Source organism: Hirundo rustica, chromosome 1, assembly GCF_015227805.2.
Source record: "Hirundo rustica isolate bHirRus1 chromosome 1, bHirRus1.pri.v3, whole genome shotgun sequence".
NCBI lineage: Eukaryota > Metazoa > Chordata > Aves > Passeriformes > Hirundinidae > Hirundo > Hirundo rustica.
The window spans coordinates 122,529,937-122,553,883 of record NC_053450.1 but is presented as its reverse complement, the minus strand read 5'-3'; the positions used below and the strand labels follow the sequence as shown (position 1 = coordinate 122,553,883).

General features: G+C 38.8%; 1 protein-coding gene across 1 annotated transcript in view; it reads right to left on the bottom strand.

Moving 5' to 3' along the window:
• SKAP2 (src kinase associated phosphoprotein 2) overlaps positions 1-21,100 on the bottom strand; it is a 120,649-nt gene extending 99,549 nt beyond the window's left edge. The window contains exons 1-3 of the mRNA XM_040075548.1: positions 20,795-21,100; positions 10,452-10,557; positions 8,173-8,198 (exon numbers count right to left, since the gene is read on the bottom strand). Of these exons, the coding sequence (XP_039931482.1) occupies positions 8,173-8,198; positions 10,452-10,557; positions 20,795-20,993 (331 nt within the window). The 5' untranslated portion in view covers positions 20,994-21,100. The remainder of the gene's footprint in view (positions 1-8,172; positions 8,199-10,451; positions 10,558-20,794) is intronic.
• Positions 21,101-23,947: the final 2,847 nt, after the last annotated feature.

Genomic DNA, 23,947 nt, shown 5'->3' with positions numbered 1-23,947 from the left:
TACCTTGCTCTTCCAATAAGTCATCATACTACCATTTTCCAATTACACTTAGGATTTCAAATTCAGTAAACATTTGTGCTTTACTTTCATATAAAGAAATGAAATATAAAGGCCAGATGACCTAGGAACAATGGACTTTTTAGTACATATATACACATTTAGGGCATACCATATACCTATCCCAGATTGTGCTGGTTTGGCTTGGGTAGAGTTAATTTTTTTCACAGTAGCTGGCATCAGGCTCTGTTTTGGATTTGTGCTAAAAGCAGTGTTGATAAAACAGGCATGTTTTAGTTATTGCTGAGCAGTGCTTACAGAGTCAAGACCTCTTCCTCTTCTCCCACCACCACACCAGTGAGTGGGCTGGGGTGCACAAGAAGTTGTGAGGGGACACAGCCAGGACAGCTGACCCCAGCTGACCAAGAGGATACTCCACACCATATGATGCCATGCTCAGCATATAAAGCTGGCAGAAAAAGAAGGAAGTAGGGGACATTTATAGTGATGATGTTTGTCTTTCTAAGTCACTGTTACTTATGATGAAGTCCTGCTCTCCTGGAAATGGCTGAACACCTGCCTACCCAGGGCAAGTGATGAATGAATTCCTTGTTATATCTTTCTTGTGCGTACAGTTTTTGCTTTACCTGTTACACCAGCTTCACAACCATCAACCCATGAGTTTTATTACTTGTACCCTTCTGATTACCTTCTCTATCCCAGTGAGGGCAAATGAGTGAGGGACTACATGGGCTTTAGTGGCCATCTGGCATGAAAATCATGACACAGTTATATACTGTATTTGAAACAACAAAAACCATGGCAACACTGCATGTAGATTCATAATAAAACCAGTTTCTGTTTTACATCTAGAATACCCAAATTCAAAATGCTCTTAAAAACAAAACAACCAAAAAGAGTTGAGAGTATTATGAAGAAAAAAAATCACACACTCGGTGCTTTACATTTTTCAAAGCTTTCTCTAGATGTTAAGTCCTAAAGAAGGCTTGAAGACTTCCATGAAAAAAAGCCCTCACTGAGAATGACACTCAGAACCAATACATAAATCCTATGTCATACAATACTACATTTAAGTACCCACACTTTACATGAAAAATGTGGGGAATAGGTGGCAGACTCTGGATAGATATACAAGCTACCTGCACTTTAAAAAAATCCTCCATTTTTTATTTTAGAGTAAAGAAAAATAGTAGCAAATAAATAATAGTTTTCATCATTTATATTATACACTGAAAAATACAATTCCTAAATAATCTAATTTGTACAGAAGAACTGCAGGCATTTCAATAGGAGAGCTGACTCATCGTGCTCTGGAGTTTTAACAAGCAACATTTCACAATGTGTTTATGTACTGGTATAAAAGAAGGACTACTTTCTGGTATCAACCTTGGGGTTTCTGCCTCCTAGTTCTGTCAGGGTTAAAAGATATCTTAGGACTGTGTGCTGTTAATATATAAACATATTGCTCCTGACAGCTTACAAAGAGGCTTCCTGTTGATCCTGTGCTGTCCCCTACATTCCCACTCAGAGCAATCTCTGCCCTTTCTCCACTTTACATGCTCCTCCATCAATGTGTTGCATTGAAGTTTATACTCCACCCACGGAGTAAGAGCAGTCAGAATTGCATTTAAAGCTCCATGTGTTACTCCTTGAACAGTCAGAGGAGTCAGTGTTGAGTAGCACAAACCACTATTCTCTTCAGGTGCCAAGTATCTAAAAATACACCCAAAAAGCATCAATAAATTAAAGAAAAGCATTCAACTTGCACTTATGTAATAGAAAACCGAACTACAAAGCAACAATGGGCATCAGGTAAATGTATTCAATACAATTTGCAGGCATAATTGAAAGCATTGCTGCCTAATCAAACATCTAAAAGCAAAGCATGCTCAAACAAAATGTCTATAGACTCATTAGCTGGCAGCCATTCCATTACAATCACACATAATGTCAGTAGTGCCTTGAACCCATGCCAATGACAACAGCATAAATTTTGCATCTCATTTCTATGGTCATAAAATTAATGACCAGTTTAAAAATACTTCTTTGCAAAAGAAAGAAAAGTTATTGCCTAAAAAAATTACATGAATGTGTCCCTGTTATGAAGCCACAAGTGTGATTATGGAGTTGATGCTCATTAATACAGTTTCTTGTTTTTCCACAATAACATGATTTATCTGGAAGTTGGGGGAAAACAGATTAAAGGTAGATATTTAACAGTCACTGTAACAGAAATATGTACATGAACTGACCCTATTCTCCAGTTTCTGCAACTTAAACTAATCTCCTACAGGTTTGATAGCAGAATCAATATTTTATGATGTCTGTTAAAAAAAAAAAAAACATACAATGTCATTCCTTATTAAATGCTGCCTTTTCCATTACAGCTTATTTATTGATTCAGGAAATAATGCATACCAAAGGGTAAGTTTACCACATTAGGAATGCAGCATAAAACAAACTCTCTTCATTGAAACAAGGGCTGTACTTCAGTTCCTACCCCTTGTTCTGAAGGCTTCCAACAAATGTAGTTGGTAAAAGCTCAATATAATGAATAGAACCATATTACATTGTAAGGATTCAGTTTTAAAAAAATCCAGACTTCCCCCCTCCCCCAATAATTCATTTTCTTCTAAAACACTGAGATTATAATAAAGAAATCCTAAGCATTAAAGACACTGCTTCCACCACTTACTCTAAAAATTAGCAAGCAAGATGTTTCAGCCAATGCCTCTAAAAGAGACTTGCTAACTCACATCCTCAGATAACTAAACACTTTCAATTTATTTCTAAAAATGTCTAGACAGCATGATGCATTAAAACTACTCAAGTATAAGAGAAATAAAACAACTCAGGAAAATAAAAAGACATGTAGGTCAAATCACCCTGCTTCTTGCCATTTCAGAAGGTCCCAAGTTACAGCAGGTCGAAATCAGTTCCTCCGGTCCAATCTCTACTGCAGTAAGAACCCACAAAACAAAGGACTGGATGAAGCCATCAAGGAGACCAAGCAAGGTTCTCATTATACAGTTTTTCGTAAGAACAAGTAGACAAAGCTGCTATACTTTAGCCCCCTGATAGAGGCATCCTGCATTTTTAAGGTGTTACTGACCCAATTCACCAGTGACCCTACAAGGCTGGATTCTCCTGACAATCAATTTTTCAATGCATGCTTTGCCATGCAGTCTGCTCCAACACACTCATTCCTGAAGTCCCCTATTAACATGATTTTTAATGGCTTGTTTTGTAAAGGTCAAGTAGAAACTCTTTAGCAACTACTTCTTAAAACAATACTGAAAGAACACTAAGTTTGCAAGCAAATAAGCTTCAAGCAAGAAAAGCAACTGCAGCTTTTGCTTGCTAAGTTGCCTCTTGTTCTTATGATGGATATCAGGAGAAAACCATTTTGTGCTGCACTGGTGGATGTATCTCATGTTACTTGAAATTGCTATTGGCATGGACACTTCACAGATAACAGCTGTATGTAGCTGAAAGGGATAACGGTGACTTGCCTACAGTGAAACGCCTCAGACTTCTGGGACAGAGTGGTATTTGGCACATTTTTAATGCATTCGATGATCTCCCCAGAAATACGTCAGGATGATCCTCAAGGAACTGGGTAACAACTAAGTCATTTCTTTCCCGTTTATGGTTAAATACTAATAATGTATTTATGCTCTTAACTAAAAAGTTCAAGTGTGTTAAAATATAGAACTCATGTGCACATGCAGCTTTGGTGACTCCAAGATACTGATTTCTTTCTCAAGTGCAAAGAGACTTCTCTTGCTGCCATTTCCTGAAAAAGACTGTACAGAGGGGGGGAAAAAAATAAAAAGAACATATGAACTCTGTACAAAAACAGAAAAGAAAAAAAAATAAAAAACACAAATCCTTTGCATATAGTGTTACTCTAACAGCTTGACTATTTCCAGGAAGCAGAGGTCTCAGGCTCCAGACACACTCTGCTCTGCCAAGAGCTAGAAGCATCTGAGTCATCTAAAGGTTTCCTACAGGCGCTCCCAATAATTACATAGTGAATAACACCAATGCTCTAGAGATACGGATTTACCCTCTACTATGTTACAGTGAAATAAAAACAAAAGTGGACCATCGTCAGTTTTTATCAGAGTGAAAAATGCTAGTTAGAAAATGTCATGTCATACTTTTCTGCATAATTTAGTGCTGCAGATCAGATACAAGGTGCAATGAGTGCTTTATGGGGAACGGGTTCTGAAAATTCCCATAGTATGACTCGATCTGGCTAGTACCTTTGGTGTCTCACTTTCAACATTGAGCCAAAATATTTTGTGAAAAGTTACTAAAAATATATATTATACTAAAATAAATGCACAGAGCAGATGGCAAGTGAACTTCAAACACAAATACAGTTTCTAGAGCTTACGGTGCTTCTGCCAACTTTAGCACTATTTTTAGCATAAATTGAAAACAAGGTTCTTTTAACTAAACATTTTGGCAGTCACAGTATTGATTCAATTAATCTCAAAACAGACAAATGCCAAAAACTGTATTAAGTCAGAATCTTTGACAAAGTTCAGACTTCTATATCTTTAGTGGAATATTAGTCTTATAAAAAATGAATCCTATTTGTATGCAAATTAATTACCTTTGTTTTCAAGTTTCTTCTGCATTCCAAGATCTAAACAGGTCACTGAGTGTGACTATACCTTTTTAGTTTTGCTTAAACTACTTACATAAGTAGTCAAATATTTCAAATTAAAAGAAAAAAAAAAGGCAGCAGTGTCTAAGAGAGAGACTTTTCCACAGAGTTCTTCAATTTAAGAATAAAATAGGTACAATAAATGTCTAATAACTTAAAAAATAAAATCTGATGAAAGACCAGCGGGTTTGATATAAATATAACTGTATATTTTTGGTCATAAGAACAATATGGACTTTCTTTATCCATAAATTAACAACACACTTAACTGTAAGTCAGTGTTAAATCAGGTAACACATAACACATGAGAATTGAATATTTTCCCATACAATTAATTTTGTGTCTTTCACGTGCACGTGTACCCCCTTCTCCTAAAAAGCTTCATATTTTTTTTCAGTCTATATAAACACAAAAGATGCCTTTGTCAGAGTATTTACTGACCTGACAGACAACATCAGAAGGCTTCTTTCTAGGAGTATTCAAGAAAGTCCTCAAATTCATCAGTCTGGTTGCAAAGAAATATGTGTGCACTTTATGAGAGACACACATGGGTGATTATAGTTTTAAGGAGCCTGGTTCTACTTGCATGCATGCTCTTCAATTATTTTTTTATTATTACTCTTTCAAACCTCCTTGCTTTATCCATATGGATAGGCAGGATTCTGTATGCTATTGGCCAAAGCCCAAAAAACAAGAGTTTACAAATAGCTTAGTCAAACTAGCTAGTCACTATGTGCAAAGTCAGTGGGACTTCAGAAACATTCAGTGATGAAAGAGAGCAGAGTGGAAAGTATGCCCACAACACATCCTTGTGGAACAACTCCCAAGCTGAAGGAACTGCTGTTTGAGAGAGCAGAGTCAAGTATAATTTCATTATGTCCTACAGGAAATAGAAGAATTTTGAAAGCGTTAGTCCACTTCTTTTAGCCTCCAAAAACACTTCTGGATGCCTCTGAAAGGATGACAGGTCACAACTCACAAGATTCTTGGAAACAGCTGATGTAGTATAACTACTATATCATGATAACATACCATGACAGTATGCACCATTTTTCACCTTCTCCTTCAGCTAGAACAGAGATTATTTAATTTACATTTTAAAAATGGAGTGACTCCTACTGCAAAACCAAGAACAGTAAATATGGAGTTTAAATACACACAGTAGTTTTTATTCTTCCTAGTATGTTTCAGTGTAGTTTCCACATTTCTGTTCCCACCCCTCCTTTTTTTCCTTTAAAATATTATCCTTTTTTCACCTTGTATGTTGAGATACTTCTTTCTCTGGAGGGAGTGGAACTAACCATCACCCTCTTCTGAGTTTTCAATACTTTCCAAATTTTCCATTTTTCAGATGTCTAGGTGGGCACAGAGGTATGAGAACAGGTAGAAAAGTTGACCTCCCTCAACTGCTGTCACTGTTTTGTTACACTAGGAGCTGGCCAAGAATCTGACTGCTTATCTCCATGTGAGTCCTTTGTTCTACACCTACAAAAGTCACGCCTAATTTGTACAGTCCTAAAGTAAGAATGACACAACCAAATAAAGTTTAGCACACACTTCTTGAACTCTGGAAATTATACCAACCATTCATACCACTGAATCACATTCCTTCAAATAATTTCCAAGTAAGTGGATGCTCCTTTTTCTTGGAATTTTTTTATACCTCTGCATACAGAAAATGCCCATTAATTTGGAGAAATGTATCCTTGCTTGCAGAAAACAATGGTATAACTTTCATTTTATTGAAAAATACTGAAAACTAAGGTGTCAGCATCCACAAGCCTCAGCATTTATACACAGTTCTACGATCTGAACCAGAGATATAGCATGAGAATTTTTTAAAAGGCAATATACCCTTCTCAAGAATCAAATCATGCTAATAAAAAGAATAAGACTGAATATAATTTTCACAGAAATCACAGCAAGTTATGCAGTAATAATTACAGACTATACAAATCAAATCATCCATTTTGCTAGAGATAATGAAATCTCGTTTTTGTTAATAATTTGTTGAACTGGAAAAGAAATTCTGAATCAAATTACCAATTAAGAAAGTAAAGAGACTAGAATTTTCTTGACCTTCAAATTACACAAAGCAATAAATGCAAACTCTGCCTTTTGTAGGCAACTTTCATGCTTATTATGGAGTCAGTGCCTCAGGAAGTTATTAAATCTTCAAAAAACATGCTCTTCCAAAGTAAGTTAGGTTCGCAATGAAACAACCACTCTGCCTAATTTCACGTTAGTAATTTTCTTAATAAAATAACATTTTACTTTCCCACACTCAGTTGTGTTGGACAGTGAAGAGAAGAGGAAAACTACATTTTATCTTCTGTAACAGTGCTGAGGTGCAATATAAAAAAATAGCAAGTTATTGTAATACAATTTTTAAACAATCACATATTTGGAGTTTACAAAATCTTGGCAATTTTGAATCTTTCGGAAGTTTCAAGTTGCACTGTCCCTTTCAGTTGAACTGTAATGGCTGCATAACTTGATTTAAACAGGCATAAGAAATGTATGAACATGTTGTGCCTTGTTACAACATTACTTGCCTAATATAACTTACATATTTTCACTTTCTCAGGAGGCACACTGCAGCCTACACATTTGAACCTCCTTGTCCAGAAACAGACAGCTCTTCAACCACTGCAAAAAGTGAAGCTTTGCATAGGCTTTTTTGACCTCGCACTGTGACCCTCATACCAGCATCCACAGGCTATAGGTCATGACCTCAAGAATTAGCATCATGGAAATAAGAGCCCTTCCAGGTTTAGTTACAGAACAGAACACTGTAGCAACAAACCCTTCAGTCTTCTCTAAATTGAACTCTGCAGCTTTGTTTAAACTCCACTAGAAGACAATAGATAACCCACACTTCAGTTTTCATTACTCGCACACTAAATCATCTCCTCTCCAGCTAAAGGTCTGAGCTCCCACTGCACTATGAAAACATTCATTCAGTGTGGATCGAAAGCCAATATCATATTGCCATGAGATGATCCTATTAAAAGGTTAAAGAAACATCACTATGGAATTGAAGACTTTTGCAACGTTAAGGAAAAAAAAAAAAAAAAAAAAAAAAAAAAAAAAGCTGAAATAAGTAATTCCTGCTAAAATTTTATCTCCTAAGCAGGCTACTTCGCATACGCTTCCTCTGGAAAAAATAAACCCACGTCGCATGATCTTTCGCAAGGCTGCGAAACTCTGGCTAATAAAGCTCCATTTATACTAAATTTATTATAAATAAGCTCCGTAACGAGCCCCGTTATATATTAAATCCGGAGCTACGTTTCCAGCGCGCTCCGTGCTGCGCTCGCTGCCGGCAGCCGCGGCGGACGTGCGCTCCCCCGGGCGCTCGGGCCGCTGTTCCCCGCCAGCCGCAGCAGGGGGCGCCAGTCCCCTCGGCCTCGGGCTGCCGCGGCGGCGGGAGAGCACCGCGGAGGGGACGGCGGGGAAAAGGGCGCGGGACTCACCTTCCTCCGGGAATTCCTCAGGATAACTGCGGGAAAAGAACAAGAGGAAACATCATAAAGCAACGCACACTTGCGAACCCACGGCACAGAACATCAACCAGTTTTCAGCAAGTTTTGTGGTCGGAACTCAGCGCTGCTAGTTTTCCTTGAAAATTCTGAGGTGTTTATCTTTGGCTTGAAGTATTTACTGAGTTTTCCTTTTGCCTTTACAGCTGAGAGAATCCCCAGTCACTTCAAGGAAGACTTGAACAAAGCCAAATCCAGACTGAGCAGCCTTTTCTAGGGACATACTTCTGCTGCTCAGATATCTTAAAGTATAAAAACACACAAAAGCAAAATCTTTAATTTTACTAAACCTTCTAAATGTTAACAAATTTCAAAAAGTTTTGTGCACAAGTAAAACCATTAAGCATATTTTGAAATAAACCAGTAGTAGTTCAATAGGAAAAGGAAAAAAAAAAAAATCAGAAATAGTGGGTATAGCTATATATAGCTAAATTTGCAGAAATCCAAATGAAAATGTATGAATAATTAACCAGAAAGATAAAAGTTAACACATGCCTAAATAAAAATTCAAATAAGGAGATCTCAACTTATATAACGCCTAGAAAACAAAACAAACAAAAAAAAAAAAAAAAAAACTTTTCATCCCAGAGGGAAAACATACTTTTATATACCGTTTCTTCAGAGATAAATCTTGATATTTAAGAAACAAAATAGGACGCAATTTGATAGTTCAGAAAAATTATCAGGACGGAGTTATGTAGAATGGCATTCAAGAAGCATTCATGGGGGTATGAACTAACTGGCAAATAAAATGCAGCTGCCAAGATCATCTTTAGGAACAATAAGCAGTAGTAAGGGTATCAGGTTAGTCAATAAGGAGATGCTGGAAAGAAAGGAGCAGCAGAGAAAGGAATGGTCTAGAGATAAGAAATGGAGAAATGCAAACAGAGATAAAAGGCCAGATCTAAGAAATCCAGTGTAGCAAGTGGCAGTAATAGACACAGCCCAACATGTGGGATGTTAAAATCAAAGAAGACTACAACACGCCTGTATTTTGTAGCCCGCATGAAAAGCAAAACATTGTTAATAGTGAATAATATTACAGGAAATGAGGAAGGCATTAGAAATTAAAATAAGATGTGAAACCATGGGGTCACATAAATGAATAGCAAAAGATTCAGCGTCAATATGCTCATAAATGCAAGTGCTCTCCTTTTGGTATTTCCACATCCAAAAAAGCATCAGTCGGTTAAGAAAAAAGTCAGTAGCAGTGTATCTGCCAGTCATCTGTACAGTCACAGTTAACTCAGTAACCCAGAATGGAAAACACAGGAAAGGGGAAAAAATATATTACTTTCTTAAAGGAGAGTATGAGGGAGAGCTAGTTTTCTAAGTGTTTACAGCCTGAATGAAAGGAACACAAAACTTTAAATACAAGATTTTGGGACATATCTCATGTCTCCCTCCAGTTAGCGCTCTCACCAGATGATTGTGCTGTCCTTGAAATTATAAACAAGTTGCTACAGGGGCAGAAACATGCCATCAATGGAATGCTTAGGAGAGATCACACAGGAGTGATCACTAGAAAAACACTGTGAAAACAACGTGAAAAGAGCAGCAGGCTATAAACTAATTGATAAGACTTGTAAGTAAAGAGATTTGTCAAAGAAAAGTCTGTAGTGCAAATGAAAGTACCACTAAATCTCTTTAGCTGAGTTGCTGACTGAAATTAACACACTATAGAACTCTCTCAAACCATTCTTGATATTAAAACAAAAACACCCACAGCCCTCTGCTTTGTCTGTCATAGCAGTTTGCTTAAACAAACTTATGACTTATAAATAATTTTCAGTTATGTTTCAGTTTTCCATTATCGAGCTAAACAACAGATTACATAGCAAAGTCAGCAGCATTGAATTATGCTGTCTTACACCAGCTGAGTATGGTGATAGGAAGCTCATTCATATACTCAATACATTGTATTTCTCATATTTTAATGAATCTTACCAAAGCAGAGGTGAAGGCAAGCCCTGCCCAACTAGCTTACAATCAGATTTCAGAATATTAAGCAATTCAAATGGGATAAATCATTCTGATCCCATTTCTTACTGAAGTGTAGCAGTCTTGAGAAGACTTGAACTCATACAGATTTTTTTTAAAAATCAGGACCTAACAATTTTAATTGTTAATATGGTTAATGTTATTAAAAAATTGCAAAAAACTAAGTTATCAGTAAGTGACTATAACATATTAAAGCCATGAAGTTCGCTTACCTTGCCTTAATGTCCTTTATCTGCTTAAGAAGAACTTCCCTTCTTTCTTTTGCTTTCTTGGACAGATTTTCACCTTTCAGTGTTTGGGAAACAAATGTTTCAATATCTAAATAAAGAAGAAAAATAAATACACCTCAAAAAAAGACAAAATACTGCTGTGATGAGTTTGTCCTGATACTACTGTGAAAAACTATGAAAATTATTTTCTGCCCTACTCACAGCATAGTTAACAGACATTTCAGATTCTAAATGGGATACATTTGTTCTCTATCTACTTATGCTTAGCACAGCAAATCCTATGGTGACATTTGATTCTTGCTCACTTAATTATGCTACGTAAGTCCTAATAAATTGCAGTTCTATAACAATTACTTTCCATCAGCTAAAGTAAAAGACAAAGCTAAAACATGGAAATAGCCTTTATGCATATATTACTGCCATGTTATTTCAGAAGTTCAAGTTCCAAAGATGGTTGTGTAATTTATTATTTCAGCAGTAACACTTACCCAGATACTAATATAGCTCACTTAGTGGTTATAGTATTTTCAAGTGTTCTCACAATGTCTCTGAAATCACTGATTGACTAAAGATTCATATCCACAGCAATCCTGAAAACAGTTATGTAGGCACAATAACCACATCAAAGGAGTCAAGCTCAACTGTGTACTTTAAATTAAGCCCACCTGCACTTGTAGAATCACAAACTAAGGCTCTAGCCCGCACTGTTAAGTTTTAATTTTTACTCAGATGATGCTTTTATATAGTCATGTAAAAATAAAAGCATTCCATAAAGTTACCAGAGTTCTTTTAATATAGCAAATATCCATTTCATAGGTATGCAGTGTATTGAACTTGTGGGAATGTAACTCCCCCAGTAGTATGTTTGTTAACAAAACAATGGCAAAAAGCAACACTAAAAGTTTCTTATAGCTACCAATCAACATACAATTATCCCAAAAACAGAAAAGGAGAAATACAACCAAAAAATAATAATAAATAAATAATAAATATGCCTGTACAGGCAACGATTGCTCATTGAATAAGATGCCTGCCCACCCCACAGACACACATAGAGAGACACATATATACACCTTGGCCCCTTCTGTATAGATGCAAATGCATATGGATAGTACTATTTTAATCCTCTAACTTTTCCAATCAGATGAGACATTACATTTTAGTACAGAAACATAAATAACAGCCAATTAAGTACACAATGGTCTACCTGCAAAACTTTACATGGAAGTTTACTGCAGATTTCCTAAATTAAAAACTTAATTGCCTGCTTTTTTCTTTATAAAACAGAAACATATCACCCTTTGTATTACAGGCTGCAAGAGACAAGTCAAAAGTTACCCTTTACAAACTAGCACAGTTATTACAAAAATGTTCTTATTTACAAATAATTAACTAGATTATTATTTAGATGTTTAGATTATTGTCCTCACAGAGCATGGCAAAAATATTCCTTTTTTACAGTATTTTAGAGTTCTGAAGAATAATATTGATCCTCCTCTCTCCATAGGACAATCTTCCCCATTACATTTTCCAAAGCAATCCTGTATGGGAGAGACCTTCACTCAGTTCTGCGGCATTCCTTCTTTAAAAGGACAGAAGGAAAGGCACTTAACAGGTATTAATGAATCCCCCAGACATACCCCCAACAGCCTCTATGCTGTACACCAAGAATGCCTACAAGGATTTTTCCAAACCCACAGAAAAAGTACACATCTTCATAAATTCCAGTGATTGGAATTGCCAATCAAGCTGGCAGATGAGAACCCACAGAACCCAATGATTTGACCAACTACAAAACTAAGGTCAGAAACTGATACTTTTACTATTCAGAGCAAAAATCAAAACAGTTCAAAACAAATTGCCAGTTTTTCTCTCAATGAAACATAACAGGATTTTCCAGTACAAAACAAGCTTTCACTTGGAGATGGAATGCCTAATTAAATATTTATTTTTACATACTTTTATATATTTATCTTTAAAATTAGATAGCAGCTTCAAAGTTCTACTTAGGCACCAATATGCAAAACTTTAGAGGAATGAGTCACATTTATAAATCAGGAGCAATATTTGCATAGTAACCTTTGGACACTAATTAATCACAAATCTTGGATTCAGAAGTCTTCATTTAAGCTCAGTGGGATTCTTTACTTCTTGGAAAAGCTCAACCCAGGTGAGAATTCTGCCATCTCAGATTCTGACTGACAAAGTTTATGCAAATACAAATGTTAAAATAACACAATTAAGGAGTATGTGGGGAAGAGAAATAAAGTGGATTATTATTAAAAAAGCATTACCTCTTCTGGCTTTAAATACACTGGATACAAAAATTTGAGGACTAACTCTATTGCTGACAGATTTTGTTGTTTTCCAGAAAACCTTGGACTTTAAAAGCAGAAATAATAAAGAATTTTCAACCACAGAAGGACAGGGCAGAAGTAGATGCTCCATTTACTCTCAGTATAAGTAGAGTAGGAGGAGAAAGGCAGAAAGAGAGCAAGCATATACAAGACTGTCATTTCTAAACAGCAGCAGTTACAGAAGACATCCCTGGGATGGCTTCCCTCTCACATGAGTATGTGAAACAAGTCCTCTGAGCTTCGGTGTACCCACAGTCAGGGTGCACTGCTTTCATCATGGAACACTAACTCTATTACTTCCATATGTCCAGAGATACCATATGGCTTGATTCATCACAACCCCAAAATATGGAGACAGACCTGACATACACATGATGCTAAAGAAGCAGTTTACTTGAAAATTACATTTTACTGTATCATAAATTTTTTTTTAATCTACTCACAATTACACAGTATGTTATATAACTTGTTCTAATCTACTGTTGTAAATCCATGCAGGACGTACCAGATGCACAAGATGGGTAACATCCTAAGCTTCTCTGGACAAGAAGCCAGCAAGTTACCTAAGTTATGATCATCACCTCCTGTACTTTCACATTGTGGAGGAATATGGACTGCCTTAACATACGGAGATGTTCCTGTAATTTCTCTGGCCTTCCACAAAGTGATTTATGTAAGAATTAGAACAGAACTTGGGACTTCAGTATGGCAGATCTAAATTTCATACAGCAAACTTCAAAGAGAAGCAGCAAAATTTACCCATTTCTCACTACTATTCTAGTCATTTACTTCTCTCCCCTCTCCAGGAGGATCCACAACTTGGTCTCTCCCATATTAGTTTGATGCTACTCAGAAAACAAAACTACTGGTCATGAGCACTTCAGTGCAGACCTGTTTCATGCTTCAGCAGCAGCTGATCCATCAAGAAATTTTAGAAGGAATAGAAGATAAAATCCAAAAAGAAAACCTCTTTGAACAGATTTCTGGTCCAAAAGTACTTTAATTAGTTACCTCAGAGCAAAAAAAAAAAAAAAAAAATTACATATTCCCATAAATTTTTCCTAATGAACTGAGCAGCTATTTAGGATCACACATTGAAGACATTCAGCTGTTCCCACTGAAAACATGAAAATACAAAAAAAAAAGTCTAAAACAAATAAACAAAACCAAAACAAATAAAAATATACAGTGGAAACCTACTTAAAACCTCTTTTCTTAAGCTTGATAGACTGCTTGATAGCTTAAATACCCATACTTGTTGCTCTGTTTCTTAAAGCTCCTGATGTTAAATTTGCTTGCACCATACCCCAGAGAAATTATTTGCCTGCAGGAATGAACAAAAGCTACCAAACTGAAAGATCCAATTGAGACAATTCACTCACAAACTGCTCTGCCAATACAGATTACAAACTGACCAAAAAGGAAAGTCACACCTAAGTCTAGCTCTGTCCACTTCAACCAGCTCATACATCTCAAAACTTCAGTGCCAATTCACAGAATAGTCAAAAGCTAAATGCAATTTTAATTTCATTTTCATCTACAGTCCTCTTACAAGGAGAAAAGCTAAGATTTATTTCACATTTCATTGTTAAAACAGTTTATGGTTCTCTTTACTTCAATTATTATAAACAGACAACACTGCAAAATTTTAATTGTTTTAAAGTCTTTGGAGCTATTTTCTTTAATGAAGGCTGAAACCACACAGATGGAATTTTTCAAGAACATTGTAAATTTCTAGCCCAAAGCAAGTGCTGTGTTAAAGAGTGCTAAGCACAACAAATCATATCACATTTGCTGTTTACAGGATTTAATATTGTAAACGTAAGCCACACTTTACAAACATAATTAGGACAGAACTCAATTTTTTGTCAGGGTGGGCCAAGCAGATTCCCACAGAGGCACTCAAAGACTATGTGCTGGGTCTTTCTTTCCCCCCTCCTCCAGCAGATAACCAAAATGTTATCCAATCACATTATCAAGAATTTAATCACTCCATCACGGACACATCAACTGATGAGTTGACACCGTTCAAATGACAAGAATCGGGAAGCGGCAATGAGATAGGAGCATTTCCACGCACACGGCAGGGCCCACAGCCCAAGGAGAAGGCAGGCTGGTTTGGAGGCTGGGCACATCCATCCTGTGACCAGGGACACTCGCAGGGGATGGATGACCTTGCAGCTGTACTCCCACTCGCGCAAGAAGGCAACAGCAACTCAGCAGAGCAACTCCTGCAGCCACCGGCCTTTTCTCTCCTCCGCCTCAAGGACCAAGTGAGCCAGCAGCCGGCTGCCAGCCAGAGAATTTGGGGAGATAGCTGCAAGTTAGGCACATTTATTACACACATACTGTCCAAAGGTGACCAATATTAAACAGACTGTCATGTATCTTTCAGCTTTACACAGGCTGGCATCAGAAAGCAATTAATTAATTTGATTTCAAAGTATTCATGCGATTCATTAATAGGGAACAAGCCTGAAGACAAACTATCAAGCAATATCTGTCACTGCCCGTTCTCTTAAAGAAATATTTAAGGACTTTGCTTTTGCTCTCCCCTGACTTCACAACTATGTTTTAAAGTCTCTCTCCAGAGTTTGCTAAATTGCCTTTTAAATATATATATATATACACACTTAATCAGAAACAGAACACATGATGTAAAATAAAAGTGACTGAACTTCAAGATGTCTGAAAATACCACATTTATCCAGCCTAACAAGAAGGTGAGATTCCTTTTAGTGCAAAGTCCTGGAAAGGACTGCCTTTAAAAACTGCTGTACCTTAAATCCCCAGAAGCAAGGTTATGTTGCTGCGTTGACACATACAAAGCAAGTATCATGAAAAATATTGACGCTCAACAGCTTTATTAGTGATTTTAAAAGCAGAAGCATACACAAACTGCTAAGACTCCTCAAATGAAGCAAATCGATAAGGCATCTCTTTTAAAAGATTAAAAAAGAAAAATTATAATCAAGGACTATATATATATGTATAGCTGTATCGATATATCTCTAATCTCATTGGATGAGTAGTTGAGCATCCTCTCTCTACATTAAAGAGGTGAGAAAAGATGAAGCTGTAACATATTAAGTATATAATGAAAAAACCACACCAGCACAAATCATGATCAAGTTACAAAGTGATTCCAAATGAACTATAATAAAAAATGTTAAGGATTAACCTAAAGATTTACACTGTGTGCCACATTATGCTGTGTCTATTGTGGTTTGTTGACATATGATTATGAAAGAAACGTAAACCCAGTCAGATGAGAAAGATAGACTCCATGTTAATTGAAAAAGACAAACTAAGTGAATAATGAGTATATAAAAAATAGCCTATGCCATTTTTATCACCCATATATGACACTTATTCCCAAATTTATGGCAGAGACAATTGAACTATGTTTCAAATCACTGGAGGTTATTTCTTACCAGGAATCCCTCTGTGCATTTCTTTCACCTCACTGTTTCTAATCTTAGTCCATTACTATTGAAACACATGCATACTACCAAAGCTGTAAATACATGTCTACTTAAAAGATGTCTACAGTAATCACCCTGGTTTATCTTGTACACATGGATTCTTCAGCAAGAACTGACATTTGCTAAAGCCTTGGAAACATGGAAATTATACTTTTAAAAAAGAGTAAACAACAGTGTGCTTTTAAATTTGAACCAATCAATAAAGAAGAGCCACACTGTAGCCCAGAAGGCTTTTTCTACGACAGCATGTAAGGAGCAAGTCCAAGAACAGCTGACATGGAAAATGAAAAATGGACAGTTTGGGGTTTTTTGGGATTGGGGTAAATATAAGCAGTGTAGTTCAAAAATAAAAGGTAAGCAACTCATGCACTGGATCCAATGTCTTGTCGTTTTCTTGCCTTGCCCTTTTCTGCAAGCTATTTCCAAGACAACTAAACAAGTAGGTAAACAGTATTTATTTGAAGGAAAAAAATAAGAAGAATCACACAGAAAAAGGTGATTTGGACAATATAACTAAGCATTTAAACAAACTGAATAACATCTGGGTAGAAATGATCTTTAGGGCAAGAACATTGATTTCTATTTAGGTTTGGGGTTTTCTTCATAGAAAAAGGAAAATGGTATTAGGATTGGATAAAAGGTTCCATATAAACTAGAGAAAATTTTATCTTATTTTCACAGTGAAAGTACTTGTAATTATTAAAATACAAATACAAAAGATTCAAACAAGAAATACTGCCAAGCGTAAAAAGAAAATTGAACAAAAGACAAAGCAATAGTGTCCATACTACAGTCACAGGTGTCATGAACAGGGGAAAAAAAATATAGATGATACACATATGTAATGATCATAACACCATCAAAAGCTGGGGGGGGGGGCGGGGGGGGGGGGGGGGGGGGGGGGGTTTACCTCCAACTAAATCTTTGTCACTGAAAAATAACTCAAGAAATTTTTTTCCAGTCAAGATGACTGAAGCAACCAGTCTGGTCTACATTACAGAAGAAATAATATGTGTTTGGGAGAAGAAGCAGCCTTCAAACTCCTTCTTGGCTATGAACAAGCCAAAACTTAATAATGAAAAATATATGTGAGAAGGCGTCCAACAATCTATGTAACCAGCAACATTTTGAGGTGACAAAAAAAGAGTAACATTCCACTCTGCTAAACACCAAAAATATCACAAACACAACAGAGGATGCCTTTTCAAAAGAAGAAAAAGCAGAGCATGGCTGGGCTTCCTTCACTAAATGCCACTGTCTCAAGCGTCATCTGTAAGTGCAGGGAAATGGACGGGGAATGAAGAAGTTACATACACTACCACACACCTCCGAGGTGTAAAGAAGGAGATAAAACGGAAACAAACTTACTTTCTCCTCCTACCAGGACTTCAACTCATGACCAGAGGACCCTGTTTCGTCTCCAGTGTTTCCCTCTTACCACTTGTTCAAGTCAGACGACAGGATGGGATTGTGCAATCCCAATAATCCTCTGCAATAAGTCTATTGCCACACTGACCTCTCCCCTTCAACTTTACAAAAACAGCTTACTCCTGTTTCCTACTAATGCAGTTAGCCCTCAGCTCAGGCTGTGCTTCTGCCTGGAACATTTCAGCGCCACTGATATGCAACTATAATGACCCTGCCAGCATGTGTGACAGAATTTGTTTTTGTGTTAAAGATATAATATTGTTTAGCTTCAAAGTAAAGCACTCACAAGTCGGAAAATTTCCTGTGCAACTTGAATTCATCTCCTGGTGTGTTTATTCCCATTATCGCCATGTTTAACTACGGGAGCACTTAGTACGTTTTCCAGTAGGACCCCTACTTGTTCAGCATGGTGGGTGGACATATTCCAACCATCAATCAAGGGTAAGCAGGGATAAGGAAATCCATATGATCATTCCTCCACTTGTTGCAGAAGTTGGAAGTCATAGGCAAAAAGGCCAAGAAAAGGAGGAAGAAGAGAAGAGGACAGCATTAGGAGATTTTGCACCTGTGAGGGCCTCTCTGCTACGTGAACATCAGACTAAAACACAGTGCTTGTCGCTACCTATTAGCTGCACATTCTCAACTGAACCTGATATGAAGTAGTGCCTGGCACTTGTAATAGCCACTAAACATAGACATCCAACTCATTATCTGGAGAAACCAGCACAGCATGAAGGCAGGTGAATTTGAATTCTAATTCTGTTCCACCATTGATTATTTTTTTTGCGACTCCAATCACATCTTGTTTATTACACTAATTTTACCAATGGGAAAACAACGTTCCCTCATTTCAAAGAGGTGCTGGATCAATAACTATGAGACATTAAAACCAGTGTAGACACCCGGGGACACATTAAGAAGCACCCTCAAAGAAGAGCATGCAGAAACTAATAACTATCTACTAACTGTAGTCTTTGTATTGTGTAACAGTTTCTTGATGAATAGTAAAGATATTACAGAGCTCCCTTCCCTCCTCCACTACCATGCATCTTCACTACAGGAATAGTTTGAGCAAAAAAAAAAAAAAAAAAAAAGAAGCCTACATAAAAGATTGTGAGATGCTACACATATCAATGAAAGAATTGCTTATACAGCCTGGATTACTCCCATTTCTAACTTTCATGCACTTGACTGATAAGCTTCAAAAAGAGAGTTTAACACAAACTGTAAAAAGTAATGCCATATTTTCTTTTTCAAAAATAAGCACATTATTTCATTTTAACATTGTATAACCATACTGAACATAACAATTAAAAGTCGCAAACTGCTAGTTACTAGTAGTAATAATAAAACAAATATTTAAAGATCATTGGGAAATCATTCCATTGCCTTCTTAACTTCAGTTCTATAGACAGCACAAAAAGAAACCAGAAAAGCTAAAGCTGTACATACTGTACAAACATTAGATACCTGTATATAACTTAGGCTGCTCTCCATAGCGACTCTGAAAGTACATATACACAACACTCTTGAGCAAAAATATGTGCTCTTGGTTTCACTGCAAAATACAAACTTTTGTGTCTCTCTTTCCATGGCAGACTAGGTAAAGATGGCAAGAAGGAAGGAAGGACAAGTTGTGTAAATGAGGTACCATGACTGAGAAAGCAACCATGGTCTCAAATGATCCCATCTGTATCACAACCTTCCCCGCAAAAAAAAAAAAAAAAAAAAAAAAAAAGCACTTAAAACATTGAAGAGTTTCAAGATGAGCTTCATTCAGTGAAACGAGCAACAAATAAACATATATGCTCTGAATCTGACTGTGAGTTCCATAATTCAGTATTGCCACATAAAATACCAAGATTTTAAAAGGCTCTATAAGGGTTATATTTATTTTTTCTAAATTATTAAGAATGTATTTCATTATATGAAATCATGAGAAGCTTTCCTTTTTTTTCTCTGTTGGCCTTCCATGCAACTTTTAACTACAGATGGTATGATAAGCTAGTAACATAGTTAGAAAGTGCATTTAGAAAACAAGACAGTTGGCAGAAGGCAAGATGTGGTGAGAGCAATGTTTCAAACATTAGCTCTTACAATCAAAGTGTTAAAAAAAATAATAGTCTGTGAAGGTGATGAGCTGCACTAGACTCCAGCAGGTGTACAACAATGTAATTGAGTGCTTGGCCTCAGAAGGAAGATTTCAAAAAGCATGGGTAATTTGAATGATGAAGTTAGAGTTACACAAGTTCCTGTGGCAGAAATAGAAGTGAGACTCCAAAGAGTCTCACTGAAATTCAAATGGTTTCAGGATAGCAAACTTTTTGATAAAGATATGAGAAAAGACAACCTTTAAGTATACAATGTATTTTAATTTAAAAAAAAAAAAAGTTCTTGAAGGTAAAAAGAAGCCACCCATACTCAGAATTCTGTACTAACACTATAACCTTTCACTGTGAGAAATAATCCCATTCCTACACTCCAACGCATGCTAAAAGCGTGGACACTCAAGGTCAGAGGTATCTGACTGATAATACAACACCCCAGCAATTCAACAACACTCTCGTCCGCTCCTCAGCTGTTCAGCGGGGAAGTTCATTACTTTTTTTCGGCCGATGCGGGCAGTCGGCCCTGGCAGCACACCCCGAGAGCAGAGACTTTCCCCGGATGGCTGGGGGGGGTCACACGCCCGGGAGCCCCCGAACACCTCCCCCCGGCCGGGCGCCCGCAGCCCCCGATCGCGCCCGGCCGGGAGGGGGACCCGGCCCGCTCCTTCCTCCCAGCAGGGAAGCGAGCCGGAGCGCTGCGGCTCCCCACGAACGGGCACGGGGAGAGGAAGTAGCCGGGGAGGAGGAACTGGGGGGATGGGAGGGAGAGAACCCCCGAACCCGTGCACTGGAAGGGATCGACCAGCGCCCGCCGGGGCCGCGGCTTCAGGGGCAGCCGTCCCCGCACGCCTCGGCTCCCCCGGCCCCGTCACAACCCCACCGGCCCGCCCCCCTCGGCCTCCCCGCCGCCCGCCCCCCGGGAAGGAAGCCCTCCCTCCTGCCCTCACCTGCCAAGAGGCTGCAGACGTCCTCGGGGACGCCGGTAGCGTCGGACATGGTGCGGGCGGCGGGAGCGGACGGGGACACCCGGCGAGCGGGGCTCGACGGCTCGGACCGGCCCGGTCCCGGTGGGGAGGAAGCGGAGGCCACGCCCCCCGGCCGCAGAGGCACGGCCGCCAGCCGCGAGGGGGAGGAGTTTATCAGCATCGGGGCGTGGTTTCCAGCCACGGGGGCGGTGCTTCGGGGCGAGGAGCGCGGTTTGACTGTGCTGGGCGGGGCTTCCCGCTGGGCGGGGCTTCCCGCCGGCCCGCTCCCCGGCCCCTCAGCGCCGCGCGTGTGCTTCATCCCCTCCGCCCCCCGCTCCGTGTTTATAGGCCGCCGTGAGGGCGCTGCCTCCCACGTGACCGCTGCCGGCGGCCATCCTGCGTGAGGGCAGCGCGCGGGCCCGCCCCCGCGCCAGCACCAAACGTGGCGCTCAGCGCTGACTCCCTCTGCGCGTTCCTCCCCGAAGGGCAGGAAAAGTTGGCTATTGGATAAGGGTCCCCGAGACTTGTCTCTGATTGACCCATTGATTGTCCCGCCCACTAAGCCAGGTGCTGGCGTCCCCCCCCCCCCCCCGTCGCCGGGCGGGAGAGGCTGGGTCGGTGTGTTTGGAGGGCGGTACTTTGGGGGGTTTAATTGCTTTCAGGCATCTTTCAGTCCTTCTTTCGGATCTCGGTGCCAACCTTGTTCCTCTCGGCTTTCTGTCATTACCTGTGTTAGGAATGGCAGATCACAGCCCAGCCTCGTGCCTCTGCCAATGTCCCAATGGTTGTAGCTGGCAAAATCAAGCCATGGAATTTGAAAACATTGAAGCAGTGAGAACAGGCCCGTTCGTATTGGTGTCTGTTAGCACAGGTGTGTGGGCAGCGGCAAAAAGAGATGCTGTTGCTAAGCAACACAGCTGGGCTGCTAGAAAGGCCAACTTTGCTGGAGTGTTGCTTATGGGACAGCTTTTGTATGTTTTTCCCACAAATCCCTAGTCGTGTGTATTTGCAGCGCGTTGGTGATGTAATATATTTAGTGTAGAAGTAGTCAAAGTAAACTCTAAGCATGTGTTTTTGTGCCCTGGATGGTTTTGGCTGTATATGTTATTGCTGCAGAAAATGTTTGTGTTAGAGCTGTGGTTATGTTAGCACACCTGTATATCATACTGGCATAGGAAAAACACTAAGTAAAAGAAATTCCCTTTATGAAATTTCAGCTTTATACAAATGTAATTATGTTAACACTTGTGGCACAGCTGGCAGTATGGCTGTAGCAGTCATAACAGTTTCCTGCTTCTGCTTGGTGTAGCTGTGCCCGCTGAGGTCTGCAGTGTAGACGTGGTGTTAGATTATATTGTTCTACTGACCTCTCACATCTCTTTTAATCACATGGAGCAACTCATTTCAAATACATCTGTGTTTTCAAAGCACTGCAGCTTTATTACCTGACTTTATGGCCAGCCTGGTTGAAACTCAAGCAGTGAACTAACTGACCTGTACAATGTTGTGTAATGGTTTTTATGTTGGTTATCTAATTTCAATTCAACTATAATAAACATGCACAGGCATCTGGGTGCATATGTGTATAAACAGATCATGCCTCTTTATTTGTATAAATACCTACTACTCATCTGGTACAAGAATATGTTTGATTAATTTTTCTGTAGTTGGCAAGAAATTCTCTTTGGGCTTATGTTAAATTACACATTTCAGATGTGCAGTCTTGGGAAGCTGCCATAAGGAATAGGCAAATGGCTTGTAACCTAATTTGCTTGCCCTTTTTCAGGTTAATCATAATCCTACTTTCTTGTGTTGACTTTATGGCACCATCCATTTCTGTTCCAGAAATGTGTCACTTGAACTCTCTTGTAGTCTTTGTTTTGAGATCACTCTCCTGATAATTTATTCCATATGTTTTCCATTTGTGTAAACTGTTTCTGCGTTTCAGAACATAAGATGGAAGAAATAACTTACCTTTATTATTTCCCATCTCCCATACTCCAGTCACTGGCTTTTTCAACTTACTTTTTAAGTTAAAGACCTCCTTGTTGCAGTGAAGACCAGCCTGTCACAGAGTCATCAAATTTTGTGACCCAGGCCTATTTTAAGCCTTGTTAAGTTCCAGATTTACTCATAGTCCCTAATTTTTAAATCTACTACTAATAGGAAGCATAATTCAAAACAGACTCCTTCCTGAAACAAGTCTGGCTTCAGTGCTGTTTCAGCCTGGTTTCTGAGGATTCCACAGCTTGTGCCTCATCAAAACCAGACACACCACTTTGCCTAACTAGACCCATGGATCAGGGGTTCTTGATGTGTGGGAAGCAACACAACAGGGAACACACAGAAGTTTATTGTCCTTCTGTGTGGGGAGAGCTTTGAAAACAGGGAGTTCAGGAGGAACTGAGCCTACCTGGATCTGCAGAGAGCCTACAGCAGTGCAGCTGTGGGAAGAATAAACTTTCCCATTCAGGAGCAGCATCACCAGTGCCTTGCCCTCCTGAAGAAATGTGACATATCTGGTTTATTGGGAAATCCAGCCATGCTGGATTCTGAAGCCATGCTTTTAAAATTTAGATTCTAGGAGATGAATGAAACAGGACCTGTGTGCAGCTGCTGTTTGTTCTGTATACATGTCCTTTCATAGAAAATTAATCGGATTACAGTGCATGCTCCCTGCACTGATCCCTGCACTATTTCACACAGGCGGCAGCAGCTTCACTGGGAATAGTTTGTGTTGTCATCTTTTGGCCCTGTTGGCTGTCTGTCTTCTTTTGCTGGACTCCAAACAAAACAGCTAGTCAATAGTCAGAATATTTGTATTTTTTTAATTAATTACATTGACCAGTAGTTGACAAAGATTTCTGGTATGCACATAGAGCTGTTAAATGGAAGGAGCAGTGACTTTCTTTACAGAATTGTTTTCTTTTTATGCACAAAAACTGTGTTTTAAAAAAATCAGGAAAGTATCTTATTGAATGACAGTGCTCTAAACATGGCACCCCCAAATGCCTTTTGACTGTGGTTGCTGCAGTGAAGAAAAGCAGAGGTGCCTCTTACAGTGGAAAACCAGATTCAAACCCTTTTTCCTATGGCAAAACATCATTAATGTTTTCTTAGGATTTGCTGCTACTA